At 40.1% G+C, this 19,063-nt stretch overlaps 1 protein-coding gene across 1 annotated transcript in view; it reads right to left on the bottom strand.

Annotated features, from left to right (window-relative positions):
- Positions 1-19,063, bottom strand: part of BCL2L13 (BCL2 like 13) — a 37,335-nt gene that overhangs the window by 11,834 nt on the left and 6,438 nt on the right. Inside the window, exons 3-6 of the mRNA XM_056509174.1 lie at positions 11,914-12,024; positions 10,823-10,979; positions 9,310-9,379; positions 4,866-5,009 (exon numbers count right to left, since the gene is read on the bottom strand). Of these exons, the coding sequence (XP_056365149.1) occupies positions 4,866-5,009; positions 9,310-9,379; positions 10,823-10,979; positions 11,914-12,024 (482 nt within the window). The remainder of the gene's footprint in view (positions 1-4,865; positions 5,010-9,309; positions 9,380-10,822; positions 10,980-11,913; positions 12,025-19,063) is intronic.

Raw genomic sequence — 19,063 nt, 5'->3', positions numbered from 1 at the left:
AGCAGCACAAGGATGCCTGTGCTCAGGAATGGCTGTACTCCCACCTGGGTGTGCCCAGGCTGCAGCTCCATCTGTCTCTATTATACCAAACCTTTACAGACCCTGGTGGAAATCAGACCAGACACCATCATCCAGCTAATCCCTCAGAGAAACGGATTATAAAGGAGCTGCTGACAACACTCAGATCCAGAACACAACATTCTAAAATATGAAGAAGGCCCGAAAGGCCCCCAGGCAGTTACTGTGCCTCTCTGTTCATCTCTCTGAAACTGTCAAGATAGGTGGAGCCAAAAAATAGAGAGCAGACTTTTTACAAATAGGACTGCACTTTTTATTAAGAAAAAAAAAAAGGAAAAAAAGGTCGAGTGAACCACATCAAAGCACTCTGATATTGCAGCCACTGCTCTCATTCCCTTCAAGGAATACTTGGGCAGAACACCCTGCAGAAACGATCCTCTACCATACCTGCCTTTCTCTACAGAACCTCTACAACCTGCAGAAAGTCAGCACCAAAGCAACACTCTTTAGGTTTCAGTCTTATGGATTTAAAATTAGGTAAATTCAGTTATTTCTAGACCACTTCTTCAGACTTGAAGTTGTTGGAAGGGAAAGAGCAAGGAGATCTAGTTGCTCCTTCACTATTTAATGTCCTTCTTCAGTCACAGTGCCTGAAAATTTAAAAAAAAAAATCTATTACTGTACCAAAGAAGTTCCATATAAATAAAAGTGGGCACTTCGCTGCAGTATTCCACGACACAAGCATAATTATTTTGAAAGGAAAACTCCTTTCTAGGACTCTTCTAACTAGACTGCCCTTTCTTGCATCTCTGCCACATTAAACTTAGTTCTCTTTCCTCCAGCAGAGCATGTCTCTGTTTCTGCATTGTCATTCCCAGGGCAGACACCTGGACTGCTGCAGAAGGAGATTTTCTTCTCTGGAAGCACAAACTGACTAACTCGCTTCCCTAGGATGACAGTTCCCTCTTTACTCTCTTTCTCCTCCAGGCTGTCAACACTCTCTCATATGTGTATTATTCAGTCACCAGCAGCAAAGAAAACAATGAAACCAGCTGCAGAGCCTAAGACAAAACACTGGAGACACAGAGAAAACAGCTCCTCTAAGGCTGAGATAGGAAACTGTAAACACTATGTAGATTTCAAGCAAATTCTCTTTTATTCAACATGGGCACTTAACTAAATGCAAATCCAGGTCGGAACTCTGAGACAAGGCCCCTGGGAAGGGAGAGACAATTTCTTCCATGGGTCAAAATATAACTCCCAGGCTTGTGCTGAGAAGAAAGGTTATTAACTGCACTCTGATAAACAGGTTCAAACAAGGGGAAAGCAGAGGGGCTGGTAACAGGAATGGGAACCTGACAGAATAAAAGGCAGCTAGCTTCCAATAAAACTTACACTCTTTTCTCCTAAAAGACATTCCCAGATATTTTTACAAAGATGAAATCTAACCATGGAAAACAAGATCAGCAGAACTTGAGAAGAAATAAATTATTTGGGAAGGGGTGGGAAAAGAAGAGGGGAAAAAATCCTTACCAACTGACTGGCCTTACTGTGCACTTTTCCAGGAGATCCAGAATTGCTTCTGATGCAGCAGCATGCAGCCCCGGAGAAGTCAGAGGTAGGAAGGAAAAAGGGAGGGGCGGTAGGAGGAGAGAAGGGAGGGGAGAGGAGGAGAAGGGAGGGGAGAAGAGGAAAGGGGTGGGGAAAGCCTGTATACACTGCCTGTCTGTTTTCTGAGCCCCTAACGCTGGTTTTGGGAAAGAAAAGAATCAAGCTGCTTGTAAATCCAGCTGGGTATTGTTTTGCAATGGCTCAAGATGATAAGGGAAGAAGGTCTCAGTAGGATCAGTGGAACCACTAGTCAGGAGGAAGAAATGTGTGTCCTCACATGTCTGTTTAGAGAACCTGGAATGCCCAGCATGCTTTTTGCTCCAAAGGAGAGGTCATGCTAAAATTCAAACAGTCAAACAGGTAATTGCAAGAGTTGCAGCCAAACCTATCAGAGCAATTAGTGAAAGAGGGAACATACAAATATGCCAGCCATTCCCTCACCAACCAACCAGCCCACCAGTACACCTCAGTCCCACACTGCTATCAGAAGTTACCTGAATTACAGTTCTAATGCCTGAAGGGAGTATGGAAGGGGAACACTCATTGTTTCAACACACCATCTCAGCATCATATCTCTGTGGTACTGGCATGGAAAAATCAAAAAGCAACTTCTCATCCTCCAATGTATCAAATTTCTCATTTCCCACAAGCCATGGCAATTTCTTGAAATCCGCTGCGCAGCTACTCAATTTACAAACTTTTATTCCCTTGAGCTGGAAATTTTGCTTCTAGTTAGCTGTCTACCATCCTCAGTCAGGTGCTTTCCTGGACCCACAAGCCTCCTGAGCTCTCAAGAGAACCTCAAGTCTTGCACACGTGCAGAACCCTGGGAGCTCTTCCAGCCGCATCGTGGCTGCACAGGATGATGCAGCAAATGGATGACACAGCTCTGTGCAATTCTGACTCCACAAATCTGCACTGAGGCACAGCAAGGGCTCAGCTGACCCCTTACCTTTGACAGGCTACTCCCCTCCTGGCAAAGGCTGACTTCAATCCAAAAATTGAGGAAGATCCCAAATTACACGGTGCCAAGGGATGAGACAGCACCAGACACCACTGAGCTTTTCAGGTCTGCCCCTGAAAAGCTGACTCCTGTGAAGCTCTCCTCTGCTCCAGAACCACAGAAAACCAGACAGGCTATTCTTGCATCTCACTTTTAAGCAAGCTCTTAGCAGATGTAGGAAAGACCTAACTTCATAGAGCTCCAAAATAACACAAAAATTGAAACTCTTACTGTCACAGCAACGTGAGTCACTGGAGACTCCCAGGTTTACACACCACCCTTATGGCTCGAGCAAATTATTACTGACAACTTGATCCGGCACACAGAGCTCCTGTGGCAGATGCTTATCTTAAAAAATGCAAACACTCCAACACTTCCCTGTGGCTACCAGCCTGCCAGGCTCTTCCTGGCCCTTCTCAGAACACAACCTCTCCCATCCTGGCTCCATGCCCTGCTCCCAGCACTGCCATCCCATACACTCGGAACAAACCCAGGAACAATCCAGAGTGAAAATGAATCTTTTCCTTACAGGGAGGGAAAAATACAATATAACCATATATTCCCCTTCCTCCACAAAAAGCCCAGTGGTTCCCAAGCCCATCCCCAGAGCAACTCACAAAGGTTAGTGCAGCTACATTAATTCATCTGGAAAGGATTTTCATCACCTTGTCTCTTTCCTCGCCTCTTGTACTGTTTCAAAAATAGCTCTGGCTTGTTTGCTGCACTGCCTGTGTCAGTCTGATTTTCTGCCTGGCTGGATGTGCACAGACACACTGGGAGCCTGCTGGACACCAGCACCCAGATCTGTACATCCATGCACAGCCACCCGAGCACAAAGCTCAGCCCCCTCCCTGGCAGGCCGTGCTTGTTTTCAGAAGCTTTGCGCTCTACGAAGCGTGTTTCCAGCAGGCCTCAAAAAGGGGCTGAAGAGCACAGCACAGCCCTTCTGGAGCTCAAAAAACAAGGCAAAGAAAAGCAAAGAGGTACTAACATCGATCTGTCTAAAAGCTGCAAGTAAGGGCCTGCCCTGAGATGAAAATACTTTGAGATATGAGTGCATTTATCAAATGACCTAAGGTCATTTGGCTGCATACTGTTAGTGCTTCTGTCCATTAAAGACAAACAACCCCTCCCAAAGGCCTTGAGAACTGCTCTCCACAACTGCTGGGAAGGGAACAGGTAAAGAAAGTGCAGATATGCAGAAATTCTGGAACAAGCTATTCTTCAAAAAAAACCCCTCAGGTAAATACAAGAAGCTTCTGAATGAGATTTTCTCCTACTACTACTTGTTTATCACTATCCTCAGCAGCTTTTCTTTTAAAAATAAAAATAAAAAAAATGGCTGGAGCCATTTCACAAATCCCAGATTAATTCCATTCAAATCTGACATTCTACCCAAACCCAGTAATTTTACACTCAGCCCATCAGCTGTTAGCTGCCTTTTTGAAATATTTCTAAATGAAACTTTCTCAGCATGCCATGACTCAGGAACACTGGCTACCATGAATTAAAGATTTCTAGAAGGAAAAATGCAGCACAAAGAAATCCTGATTGCTTATTCTATGCATGTTCCTATACAGCTATAAACTCTAATATGCATTAGCTATCTTATCACTTATTATAAAAATAAATTAGTACCTATCAACATTCCTATATGAAATGCTCCCAAATTACTTATCTGCTAAAAAACTCTCTGAAATTTAACAGGAGGAAAAAATCCAAATACTTTTCCAGCAGTCACCAGAGGATGAAGATACCATTAAAAAGAGAAGCCAAAAGATAGCTCCTCTTGTTACGGGTGTCTGTTTCCAAATGTAGTGCTCCATGTATATTAACAGGGAAGCACCAAGCTCACCATACTGCAATAAATTACCACCTTAACACACACTATATGAAAATTAATTGTTACCTGACACCTAAGGACCTCTTCAATTTCAACAGCAATCCAACAAACCAGAGTGCAAAGAACTAGAACAGACTGCCTGGGGAAATTGTGGAGTCCAATCACACAGGTCTTTAATATCAACATCAAAAATGAATGGGTGAAAGTCAGTTCTGCCTTGGGGCAGAGAAGAGAAATAGATGACTACCCAAGATCCCTTTCTGATCCTGACCTCCTCATTATTGTTTTTATTTCTTTATCTGAGTCATTCCTTCTTGCATCTGCTTACTTCTAGCAACCCCTCTTAGCTTCCACTCCTATTAGGATCTCACAGAAATGAAGTCTTCTTACCCATCCTCCTTGCTGAATGATAAAATCTGCAGGATAATCTTCTAGATACGTGACCCCGAAGTTCACAAGGGCACTCAGTGGCTCCTGGCCCCGTCTGGTCAGCTCCATCAGAAATTGTTGTAACAGAACCAGGGGCACCAAGACCTTTAAAAAACAAGAGTTGTGAATAAATACAGACAGCATTATCAATACTACTGTGCAGCTAGAAGAGAATTCATGTTTCCACAGAAAAGCTCTGAATCTTCAAGTCCAAACATACCAGGGACTATATACTTCATTTCTGAGAAGACACAAGGCAAATACACAATAAAATGCACTAAAAAAAGAACCACTTAATCTGCTAAGCAAAAACCCACAGTCTACCTTGAGAATTTCACAGAACACCATGGCAGGCCCCACTTCTTTCCCAACACAAGTAGAGAAGCAGAACAGGTCCAGAATTTGCTACCCCAGAAGTATAAAGATGCAACATCATAAACAGCTTGAAGGGACATCCAAATCCAAACAGCAAAGTCATACACATTCTTGAACAGGAACACTGCACTAGACAGACTCTTTAAAAGTTCACACTTGGCTTTGAGGCAGGACAGAAACAAACACCTGCACCCAGCAGGACAACATTACAAACATGTTTAAAATGACAAGCACAAAGCCCTTTCTATGTCTAACTCTCCCTCTGATGCCAAATTTGACAGAGAGAGATGTTCCTCCCTTATTTCCTACTCCCATTCCTTTTTAGAACCCTTTTAACTGAATGCTCAGCCTTAACCTAAATTGCTCTGGAAGATGCAAGACTCCATGCAACCACCTCCTCCACATTACATGGTTCTAGAAACTTGCTTCTGAAATTTTTTGTTTACCTAAACAACATGCAGTTGAACTTTTAAACTCTAAATTTATTCTCCTAGAGCATGCAAGTGGCCCTCTGGGCAATGTTTATATGCAGCAGCCAGCCAAGGTCAGGAAACAGGTATGGACTGAAGTCATTAGCATCTGAAAAAGCATTATGACACAAGAGAAAAATATTTGTTTTACTGCATTTTAATTGAGGCAACTGCACTGCACAGCTATTCACTGTGCAGACTGGAATGCTGTCTCTCAGCTGCACAAGGGAGATGAAAGCTCTACTACTACTCATACTCAGCTCCTAATGCCTCCTTTTCCAGTCTCTTCCCCCAGTCAGCCTGGTTTTCTTTTCTGTAAATATTCTGCATTACTATTACTAAAAATCACACCTTAGGGTGTAAAGCTGGAGGAAGATGAATAGGCTAAGTAAGCTGAAATTGAGATTTGTGCTAAATTCATGGTGGCACCACACTGAGATTGACTACTAAAACCAGACAGAGCCTAAAAAACATCCATAATCTGATAAATTTGAGATGCTCCAGCTGATTAACAAAGGAGTCCAAGATTGTGACAGACACCTTCTGTTGTTCTGTGATGAACAGTTAACACTGGTAACTGTTAGCACTTCACTAGGGGTGTCATGGTGCCAGAAGTTTCAAAGTGTTGGGGTTTTTGAGCTTCTTGCAATTAATCTCAACTCAGAGGCAGAAGAGATCACAGTGCACAGATATAAGGAGCAGATCAAGATGAGGTGTCAAGAGGAATCTTCAATCTTTTTGGATCAAAAAACCCAGGCTGTCAAGGTGAGGCATCTTTCAGGGCACACCCACATAACTCTACAGCAGCATGAACACTGAGATCTCAAAATATTTGACATTTACTGGAAGCTGAAGGCAAGAGAAACAAAGGCAAGGGAAGGCTGCTTGGGACATGAAGGGAGCTCAAATGCTGGCACAGTGAACATGATTGTTGCCTTCTTCCTTTGCCAACTTGATGCCTAATCCACCCATTCTCCCCAAATTCAGCAAGCCTCTTCAGGCCTCAGAGTAAGGGACCAAACTCAAACCAGACCAACACCATCCAGCTTTCCCTTCCTGCTAAAATTACTGACACTTCTGTCTCTGAGACCAGTAGGAACAGGAGCAGGTTTGCACAAGACTGCCCCTAAATTCATGAAAGAAATTACCTCACAGTACTTCCATCAAAATCAACAACACCTTTCTGTACAGAAAAGCAGCTGTGTGAATGGTGGTAAGATTTAACTAGAACAAAGTAAAAATACAGCCTTTGCAATTCAAAGCAACTGTAAGTCCCTCCATCAGGATGCCTGGGAAGGAATGCTAGGGGCTATTTACATTTTCACTGAAGAAAAACACACACAGAAAATAGTTGGCAAGAAAAAACTTCTAGGGAATCATTATAAAACCCACTTTACTATCAGAAGACAGCTGATTGTGTAAATGAAACATTTGTGTCCACTACACTACTGCAATCCCATTGTACAATATTACAAATTTAAATGCACACAAAAAAAAAACCCAAATAAAGTTCAGAGGCTTTGAGGAAGCCATGTTTTTTGAGGAAGCTATATCCAAAATTATTGCAGTTCTGTGTATCTTGTAACTATTCCAACTTAAAATTAATCTAATTCTTCACATGACGACTTCTTATATTTTTGTTGTGCTATTCTTTGCCCCCATTAATCAGTAAGAATGGGATTTAAGATGACTGCTACCCTACTCACCACTGGCTCTCAATAACAATATCTGTTATCCTTTCAGATGATGCACAACAGTGGGATTATGCATTTTGGATATATGTATATAATATTTAGTTTTAAGAAAAAAAGTGTAAAAACTCAGCATTGGAGTATTTAAATTTTTTTATTATGTTCATTTTACTATAAAAATTGAATTTGCCCTGTCTGAAGTGGTTTGGAATTTGTGGGGTTTTTTTAATGACAGCCTTATTTCAAATAAAAGATGAAGATCCTTTTCCTTTCTAGAATTCAACATCAACATGTTTTTCTAACAGCTTCTTTAGAGTAATAATTAAGCTGAGCTGAGATGGCAGGAGAGGTATCTAGAGTTCTTCTAAAACATAATTCTGATCAAGATGATAAAGGAAATTAAAAGGAAATGAAACCACCACAAATATATTCCACCTCCTCAAAACAAGGATTATTGAAGGAACTGCTAGGCATTCCTGGAGCTCCAAGCTACCAGAAAAACAACACAAACAGATGCTGTGCTGGGTACAAAATTTCCACTCTGGTTTGCTTTTGGAATATGTGTTTTGTAGCAACAAATGCTATGAGCAAGCAGAGTTGATGTCAAAGATGTTCTGGATGATGCTCTCCACCACAAGCTGACGGGGACCAAAATCCAGCAGCCACAGGAATGCAGCAGCAATGAAGGCTGGATCATAAACCCCCAAATTCATCCACCCAGGGCTGCATCTTGAGGAGGTTGGGACCCAAAGCACATTGACCTGAGAAGCCCTAGGCACCTCCTCCCTTGCCAGCTGAGCTACAATGACTGGTTTTCTGCTTGGTTTTAGCCTTCACCAGCTGAAAAGTGAAATGTGCTAGCTTAAGCCACCTTCTTGATAATCAGATTTCATGGTTGTTTAAACCAAAATGCTGTGAATCACAAGATGACAAATTGAAAGAGCACACACATAAAGCAATGATAATTGCTGGAGCCATGGGCAGTAACTTGTCATGCAATGTCTATTAAACTGCTTTACAAGTGCCCACACCCTTCGTTAGATGAACAGTTTCTGTACTAAGCAGGGAAATCAAGTCAGGAAAAAGTCTTCCTGAAAAAAAAATGTAAAGAAGGGGGAAAAGATTTCTTGTTCCATTTTAAATTTAAGTATATATTTTAACACTCAAATTGTGATTAAATTTGCAAGAAATTATTTCATTCTTTCATTCTTTTTTTGATGCCCACTGAACTCAGAGAATGATTAAGGTGATGAATTTGAATGATTAATGAAAGATGAATCTAGGAAGAGTAATCTACTCATTCTATATTGCAAGTATTTTAAGATAATTCATTTACAGATTTTCATTTTGTTTAAAAAAGAAGATTCCTATTGTTTGAGATAATTACTCTTGAAAGGCAGGAACACCATCCCTACATTTTCTGAACAATTTAAATATCATGAAGATACTGTCAATTTCTGTTTTCACCATGTTCTCTTTTTTACATATATTTTAAACCAGATATTGGAGCAGGGAAAGAGTAGAGAAGTATTATGAAAAAACCATCTCAGATTTTGTTCCAAAACTGCTGCAGGAATTACCCTCTCTTGGAAATTTAAAAAAAATAAGTCAAGCAACATGTCTAACTTTTCATTTTACCAAACTAAAGGAAGGCTGACCCAACACTTCCATTCAGTAACTTCTAGTTAAATTATCTATAAAACTGCCCACTATGTGCACATCTACCACTCTGAGAGTACAACTTATTTCATACTAAAACCAAGTTATTTCTATTTTTGGCCCTCTGAGAATCACAACTGTGCCTAGTACAAACAATATGGACATCAAGGAGACATGAGACACATGCAAGTGCAAGTCACTGACTGGTACCTTGTTCCATCCACTGGCATGAGCAGCTGCCTCGTGCGTGCGCTCCCGATACTCCTGATATGTCACCGGCCTAAAGAAGTTAAACCAACACTCAAAGTTATAAAAGGAAATAAAAGAACAGGAATACAACAAAGTTGTCAGTTTCCAGAGGACAAAATCTTTCACATGTATTACAGCAAGTAATTTTCAAGAGAAAGTTTTGTGTTTCAGGACATAAAACACCAGCACCAGACAGGGTCAGGAAGGCATCACCTTTCTCCCACTTACACACTTTGATATGACTGGTTAATTGAATTTCCTAATAATTTGATACTCTACAACTTAAAAGACATTAGATAAGTAGGTTCTCTGATATGCTACAAAATTCTAAGCTCTTGCATATGTTTTTTTGATAATCTAAGACTTCAAAGACAGAACATTCTAGTAAGAAATTCATGCCTAAGCCAGAGGCCAGCGGAGAGTAAAATTTTGTAAACAATACAGGTTATGGACTAACACAGACTGTTTGATTGCATTAGTATGTTAGAGCTGAAACCTTTTTTTGCAAAAAACAGCACTTCTGATCAAAAAAACCCTTCATGCTTCAGTAGAAACCTCTATTCCACCTTTATCACATCCTTACTTTTCTGAATTGGGTGATGAAATTCCCCTCTTCCTCTAAGATCATTTGGCATCTAAGAGTCAATAACAGCAAAGGGTTTCTGCCAAGTGACAGCAGAAGATGCACTGCTTCAAAAGCAGCTGTCCTCAGCCAGATCATTACAAAAGGCAAGTTCAGACTTCAGTTTAATGGAAATAGTGGTAACTGGCATTGGACAGAAAACTGCTCATTGAACTCCAGAACCTGTTGTGATCTGGCAGCCTACTGTACCATAACACTTGCTCATATGCACGTCAGAGGGCAGGAAAATATAAGTCAAATTAATAAGTATTGCATCAAATAGCACTACTCTGGCAACAGGGGAGAAAGAACAGAGTTAAAGCACACTGGGGAAAACATAATTTGAGTTTGTCATTTTAAGGGCACTCTCTTGACTTCCTTGGCACATTAATTCTTTGAAACCAAATCTAAATCAATCAGTGGAATGAGAAGAGCAGGAACAGCTGCAGGAAGAGATTAAACAGTAACTCTAGTTTGCCTTATAAAATGGCAATCCAGTTTCACAGGCATTTCAGACTTCATGTATTTACATTCATAAACAAAAATATGACCTGGAATGTAAATATTTTCCTATAGAAAACATAGAAAGCTGAGAACATCACGATATCAACAGGCTAGAACCACTTAAATGCATGGCTGCATTCATGCAACTCTACCTAAAGCAGCACTTTCCAACTTTTGCTCTCTACCAACACATTTTGGAGGTCACTCAGAGAAGTCTCAAGTAGTTCACATGAATCCATTAAATTTCAGGCTAGTAATTGCAATACAAGATACAGTCACAACTTCAGCATTTCAGCAGCAGCCACAGTGCAAATGGAAACATCTTTGAAAAAGCAAATGGAAACTCACTTGCTAAGCAAGCTTTGCAGTGCTTTGTGCAGATGTTCCTTCAACTCCTGAGACACTTTCTCCCCCAGATGAGCCAGGCAGTCTTCTATTGAGCTCTCTGGATTGGCAGGGCTGAACACTGGGGAAGTGTGGCAGTCAAACCCTGTAGTGGTAAATGCTGAGAGAAGAAGGCACACAAAATAAAACAGATTCACAGAAGAACATCAACAGTCTCAGATATCTTATCCCAGCAGTTTACATGAGAGATGAAAAAAACCACAGCTCTGTAGTCAAAGCATGCAACAAACAAATCATAGTAAAAAAATGTCCAAATGCATTCTGAAGGTGCTACTTACAAGGCAGAGATTGAGCTACATTTCCCCACCAGCTCTTGTTTCACAACTGCATCCTAACCAGCAAGTTTGCTGAATATGCAGCTATTCTCCCATTTTAAGCTGATGCCAACCCAGATGGAGCAGCAGAAGAGCCTCTTTTCATAGTACACTTGCCCACACATGGACATCTCTGCAGCAGTACTAGAGTATTGGTATTTTCAGTATTATTTTGTTCATATAACCTTTTCCTTCTCAGTCTAAAACTTCTAAGAAAGCTCCATATGAATGAACTTAAACAGCCCTAGAGTGTTTGTATTTCAGATTTCTGATTGGCAACACGCATGCAAAGCAAAGATGGGTTTGACATCATTCCTTGCTGGGAGTCCTATAAAAACCACATCTACAGGTCAAAGCATATCACAAAAATAAACATGGTGGAAGGGAGAAATCTGACAGTTTAAGTCCACACTGCTTGAAATATTAGCTCCTGAGGGCTTCTGCCATCAAGTGCAGCAGCTTAAGGGCTGCTTACTTTTCATTATTTACAGCAGACTATTAAATGTCATCCAGTTGTTTGCTTTGGCCAGGCTCCACCACTCCAAATGGTAACCTTTAACTGTTTTACCCCATGTGACAATGTGTACAAATCTTGGGGGGGAGGAGGATAAAGAGATTCAACATATTCAAAAATCTCTTTAGCTGGAGTACCTGTTACAAATTAACCACCATTACAGTGCATAGAGATTATGGATTGAAACGGGAAAACCTGAAGAGCACCTTCCAAGATTTCTTCATCGAGACGTTTTAGCTCCTCCTCGATTTCTATTTTAATCTTCTCCAAAGCCTCTTTCTCCAGAGCAGGCTGTGCCATAAGCTGTTGTTGAGTCCCTGAAAGAAACCAGAGAAATAATTCAAATGTTTTAATTTCATGTTTCGAACAAGATAGATAATGGAATGTGGTATTGAAATATTAGGTATAAAGGAATTTGAGATGAAAGTTTGATTTCAGAAAGTAACAAGTATGATCCCTCCAGAGGGCTTATTACAAAAGTTTTATTACATGAACCCAGAAACAGATAAATTTCCAGGTCTATTCAAGGTAGAACTGGTGTTTTAAATATTTTTAAAACAAATAAACAAACAAAAACTAAACCAAAACAACTGTAAGGCTACAAACAATACATAGGAACTTGAAAAGCAACATCTTCAATTTAAGATCAAAATCAAACCAAGGCACACAAACAATCAGCCACTGTACCTAATACACTCATTATCAAACCACACCAAAACAAAGCAGACTAGCATAACCTTGATTTTTAGTAGCAAAATATAAAATTTATATTGACACCTGCAAAATCTACAATATTCTCAGAGCAATTATGCAATGACATCAATGAAGAATCCTGAAACCTGTGAACTGTGTATCATTTCCCTATTTCCCTGGTCATGAGGAATCTACAGGCCACAATTTAACACTGGGTTCACAAGTAAGACTTGTGAAAACTTGCAAAGGACCTCACAATTGTGTGTCAGTTGTCAATTCTCCTCTCCTAATCCAGAAATTTAGCAATTTGAAATGGCTACATATCCCCAGAAGTTCACATGCCATAGTTTGGCATCACAAATATATGTTCTATGTGCTGACTCTAGATATTGGTAACAAAAAGTTGTTTCAGCCTTATCAGTCAGGGTTACATAGACTCTCAATCATCTTAATCATTATGCTGCACCAAGAGACACAAAACTGTTTCCCAACAAACCCAGGCATTCAGGACATTTGATTTTCTCACCCTTTCTGCACCTACTCCAAGGGCTACATTTCTACCTAGACAATGTTCTGCTCTATGTTCTTCACTCAGCTGAAGAAAACAAAAAAGGGAAAGTATTTGTATCTGTAATGTTGGTATCATCTGACTCAATTTCCTCCTCATCACTTTCATTTCACATCCAGATCTTCAGGTAAGTCCTGTAACAGCCAGTGGAGCTTTCTGGCACATCTTTTTTCATCCCTGTTTTGAAGGTGCTAAATAATAACTTGATGCCTGTTTTCTTTGGTTTGTTTCTCTGCTGGAACTCATTTTAAGTGTCGTCTTGCCTGCCCTCTTCTTCCACAATGGACACACATAATCACTAAATTTCATAAAAGGGTGTGTAAAAGCATTTAACACATACAAAAGTGTAGTGAAGTACACTGTGCCTTTTCTGTATTTAAAAAAAACACTAGACAATAAGCTTTTAAGGTCTCCTACAATTGAAAAATATGTAAAAAAATCCACAGTATCAACCCACTGAATGTGTGTTAATGCTTAAAAACTCAGCACAAGAATCCCTCTGAACCAATGTATGCTTAAGTCAGTATAAACTATTTTCATATATTTCTGTGACCAGTCTAAAAGAACAATGATAACCAGTTAAATTCCATTTGACTTAACCACACATGTTCAGAATAACTTAGCTTCTTAAATCCCTTTCCAAGTAGTGTCTCTTTGCCACTCTGGGTAATAAATTCCAGAGAGGAGCAAACTGTTCCTCCTTTTGGTTAATGCCCTGTCAGTCCCTGTCAGTTGCCTCTTTGGAGAACTGAACCACTGCTCTGGAGTCAAGTGCAACAAGTGTGTGCAAATGCCAACCCCTGAGTGAACCTGTGCTTTCCCTGTGTAGGAAAGGGACAGAGGGACAGACCCATTCTCACAGGACTAATGTGACGATGATCACCCATGACAAGCTGTCATACTTGATAAGAAGTCACCCAGAAAATGGAAGGAAGAGAAATTCCACTGCTGCTAGTTAGCCATCTAAACAAAAGAGCTGTTTAGATAATCAGCACTGCAGTCAATGGTTTCCATCTCGTAACACCCACAACTTTGCAGCAGCTGCTAATTCTGAGAGCACCTGACTGTTCAGTCATGCCAGAACATCAAAACCCTACCCCTCCTAGAGCAGTGACTTTGCACTGTTTACTCCCCTAATAAAGAATGGATTTCAGCTTTCTGCATCTCCTGGATGTACACGGCTACCAACAAACACTGCACTGGAGAACATCCACAGCCAAGGTCCTAAGTGAGGGGTATCTTTTTCTCAATTAGCCAACGTCCAAGTCACAAACAGGTAGAAGAAAACAGTAAAGCCAGCTTATTTTAGGTGAGAATATATTTTCATTATCAAAGATGCAAATGGTCACACCAGAAATGATGTCTGTAAGAGCCATGAGCACTGAATGTTTTCCTGTGCTCAAGAAATGGGTTTGCCTCTTCTGGGCTTTTGGTAAATCAACTCTGCACAGCCTCTTCCTAGCCCAGAGGCACAACAACCTCTGTTCTGTGTTCTTACACAACCAAGTTAGTGCATTCTACTCTCTATTTATGGAAAACACATATTATGCACAATAATGCTCCTGTTAAGAATTTGGGTTTCAGATATTTGGAAGTAACCTAAAAAGTAGAGGAAAATGTGTTCTGAAAGTCCATCAAGCACTGCAGCATCAGGGAGCATCAGACTCATAAATAAATGTAATACTTCAGTAAAACTCCAGAAGCTCAGCAACAATACAGGAGTAACCAGTCTGCCAGGTTTGATCCCAGGAGGAGGAGGGATGGGAAGCCATTCATCAGAGCTACAGAGTCTGCACATCTCATTTTAACAGTGCTTGAGCCAAAACTCCAGCAACAAGGGACAACAGCAACTAGAAGGTGAGACTGAAAAGATTCCCTTTTAGTTCAAGGGAATGAAGGATGATTAGAAATCTCCTGATGTCACAGATTGCTCCTGTTTTTTTTCTTTCATGCCTGTAATTTTAATTTAGTAGTATCTTCATTTTCGAGTTCTCCTAGGTCTCTATATTAACTTCTGCACAGTTGAATTAAATATTTACTTTCAGCATGACCGTAATACTTCTTTAACATCTCAGACTTTTTGAAACATTAAGTAAGACTCTAAAATTACTGTAAGCACTGAGAAGTGACAAAGATATACAAAATCTCTTTACAAATGTATTTATCTGTTTCCTTTAATGAAAAGTACATCCATTACACCAGCAAACTCCAGACCAGGGACTGCCACACATAGATGGAGCCCTTGACTTCAGAAATGTTTAAAAGAAGATCTTTGTAAAACATAAGAAGGCTCAACTTAAAAGAAACTGAAAAAGTCTAAAATATTAAAAAGAGACAAGATAATGCCATCTAATACTCTATTTTTTTTCCTTTCTTTTTGTAGGCAGAGAGGAGGCTTAATCAAGTGGGAATTGACACCCCAAAAAGCTCCTTTTCCTTGCCTCAGTTCAGGAATAGCTCCCTTATCACCATGAACTGGACTGCTCTGACCCACAGTGTGAATTTTTACAGCCCAACCAGGTCTGTTTTCCCTAAGAGAAGGCCTCTAATAGGTAAGTTCATCATCTAAGTTAAAACAATCTGAAAAACTCCATTTCCTACAAGCCAACAGCAGGTACCATGTGTTGGAATCCAGGAAAATGGCTCAACCACTAACTGCATACAGCACTTCATATGGTAATTCCAAAAAGATGACAAATGGTCAAAAGGACATTCTCCATGATAACTGGATTAAAGTACTGTGGGTAGCATGCTCCTCAGGGAAACTGTAAAACTGTCAAAAACTTGCACACTTCTTGACTAAACTGTCACCATGCAGCAGTGGCACTGACTATAAATCTTTCAGATGCTCTGTAAACAAAGGGATTATTTAAGATTTTTCACTCTTCACCTCAAGGAAAACACAGAAAAACCACCTTTCTTCACAGTGTTTGTCCTAGCCACAAGCATGGGATGGTGTCAAGCAAAGGAGGAGTAGATTAAAAAGGAGAAATACATTAAAAGTCACTCCTTGATAAAATACAAAGAAACAAAATACAAATACATTGAATCACAAAACCAAAGTACTTTGACTAGCTTGAACAGTTAGCAATACTAACAACTGGAGCAGAGTAGAAGCTTCTGTAAAGAGAGTGACTTCAGGGGGAAAAGTGTAAAGATGTTTCCCAATACTTAATAATTATTTTCTGTGTCTGAACCAGTACTTTTAGGTATGACAAGAGTTCTGAAAAAATACAAAGCATCTCTCCACAATCTAATGAACAGACAGCTGAGAGCTTCCACACATTTTAAATACATGTACTCATCTGTTGCCTCAAACCACACTGACTTACACAGGTGATGCTACTCTATGTGTTTTATCAATTTATCTGATTTGTTCACCTACCTGAACACCTACCAAAAGTAACAGAATTTACTGCTAATGGATTTTGCTTTAAAGAAACTGCAGTGACTGTTATGTAGAATCACTATTCTGGCAAAACTAAGAGGAAAAATCTCTCAAAGCACTGGCCAGTTAAATTTGCTGGATTTACCTCTGGAGACACTGAAATCCTTTACAGAACACTATAGAGCTATAATGTTAAAAGATTGGCTTGTCCAGTAAAACTGTAATTCCTTCAAGAGTCTAGAATACTGTGGATAGCTCTCTCTTCAGTCCCTGTTCTGAAAAGAAGAGAGCAAAATAAAAATTTCCAAATGCTCATCAGGTGTTGATTTAGAGAACCTTATTTGCTTGAAGCCTGAAGTGATTGAAACCATTCTTCTTGCAACAAAACCAAGACCAACCAAGAGACTCAAAAGGAAACACACCAATGAAATTTTCTACATAATTTCTCTGAATTTTCCATTCACTGAATAAAAACCCTCCAAAAACCATCAGTCTTGCAAAGCACATTAGGCCTACAAAAACAATGAGAAGTTTTAACTGGAAACTTTAAGATCAACTGATCTTAAAATTTTATTCTTATCTCAGTTTTTGAAACAGAAAGACGTATACCAGAAAAAATAATAGTACAAAATGCAGGAAAACAGAGGCAGATGATGGTAGGAGGGAAGGACAGGGAACAAACAAAAGCATTCAATCTCTCCTACCAGTTCTAGTGGATAGAGATAAAATAATACCACTCCTGTTGGGAAGGATCACTTTTTTGGTTGGGTGTTTTTGACCCATCAGATACCCTCTCTAGTTTAACTGGAGTGATGAAACTTCACTGAAATCTGGGAGACTGCTGTACAAGGAAACTCAGGGGAAATACAGAAATCCTAACAACACTCAGTGCATCTTTCTTCCTCACCTGCCATGTTCTGTGCACATGCAATGGAAAGGCAGAAGATCCTCCAGCAGGTGACACAAGGTGGCTGGAACTCGGATCCTGCACTGAACTGCCCTCTAGAGGAGTCCCTTACTCTCCCACTCACACAGACAAGTAAGTTAATTTAACTCCATCAGGGCAAGCTACAACTTGTCTTCCTGGATACTCCCACTACAATGAGTATGGTTCAGAAAACAGACCAGAAGTACAGTCTTATTTGGATTTGAGAAAAATAAATGAAGGGAAAGTGCTGCAAACCAGAGTCAAGGCCTCATACGAATGAAACACAAAATACAGGAAATGTTCTGCAACTGGAAACAGGCAAGAGGCAAAACTGCTGCTTCAGTACTTCCCATGGAAAGTGTCTGCACAATAACCAAATCAAAGCAAAAAAGGATTAAGGACAGGTTTTTTTAATTGCAATCCTCTCAATTCACAAATCAATGGTGTTCAGCCATAGAGCAGAAGGACTCCTGACCAGCATTTTGAAGTGCTACAGAAATCCACAATGGAAGGAACTGGGATCACTCAAAGTGTTGTATCAACAGCTGGTGATGGTGCTTGGAACACACAATGCCAAGCAGGAAGCAAAGCTGTGCTGCTGTTACCCCTGCTGTGCCTGTCACCAAACCCACAAGTCTCCTCCTCATTCCAGGATTCCAGACATGTCCATTTCCCAGCTTTACTTTCTCTCTTGCTCCAATCAGGTTTCCCAGCTCATGCACAGGACCATAACACCCAGCTAAACCTCCCAGCAGTGCATTAGGCAGGGCAGGAAATATCCATTATGGGCTGTGCTCCCCTCCTAGGGGATTGCAGATTACAGCAATCAGGCATCAGCTACATGCCAAACAACAAGGAGATACACACTGGGTATATTAACTGCTTAACAGCCAACGGAGATGCACACAGCACTCTGATATAACCACACACATTAGGGAGAGCAGCTCAAACACTGCTTAATTACAAGCAAGGTGAGAAAAAGTAGGAGAAAGGACTTTTAAATGTAGCTAGCAGACAAAATAAACCTCTCAGAAGCATGCAAAGCAGAAAACCACCACCAGCAAAAGTGAGTTAGGAAAGAATGAAACAAATCCTGAAGCAGAAAAATAAAAGATAAAGTGTTTGCTTAGTTCAATACAGCCTGAAGTTAATTCAAAGCATTACAAAACAGAGTGAGAAACAAGTTGGCAAATTAAAAGTAAAGCAAAATTGTTTAATCCAGAAGCTTTGATCCGAAAGCAGCAAAAACACTGAAAGAGAGACCTAATTAAAGTGAAACATGACCAGGAGAGGAGACATTGTGGAAACTGTCTGGTTTGGGGAATGAGGTGGCAAAAATGTAGGAAGATTTCCTTTTTAGAAGTCATAAAGGATGAATGCTTCACAGTATTTTAGTAGCAAATCCAACTACAGATTGCTGTCACACAAGCTAACACATCTAAACAAAATCTGAGAAGTGAAGTCCTCTTAAGTGACTACAAAATTGTCATTTAAGCATTTGCAGCTTCCTCTCTAGAAAGTTTAAATACACCTCTGTAATTCAGACTAGAAGCTTAGAGGTTTCAGTAATGAGAATCAACTGATTCTGAAATGGAAAGGTTTCACCTCAATTTGCAAATACTTCAAATGTAACTACAGCCAAATAGTTTTTAAAAAGCTTTAAGACTAACATTTTCCTTCCTGAATCTTCTATTTGTAGAACAGAGCAGACTCTCACACATTGAACCTTTATATGCACTCAATACAATGAGATGTTATTGCTTAAATTAGCACATTTTT

The sequence above is a fragment of the Oenanthe melanoleuca genome, chromosome 1A (genome assembly GCF_029582105.1).
Source record: "Oenanthe melanoleuca isolate GR-GAL-2019-014 chromosome 1A, OMel1.0, whole genome shotgun sequence".
Lineage (NCBI taxonomy): Eukaryota > Metazoa > Chordata > Aves > Passeriformes > Muscicapidae > Oenanthe > Oenanthe melanoleuca.
Note: the sequence above shows the minus strand (reverse complement) of the source record. Positions and strands in the feature narration are given on the sequence as shown.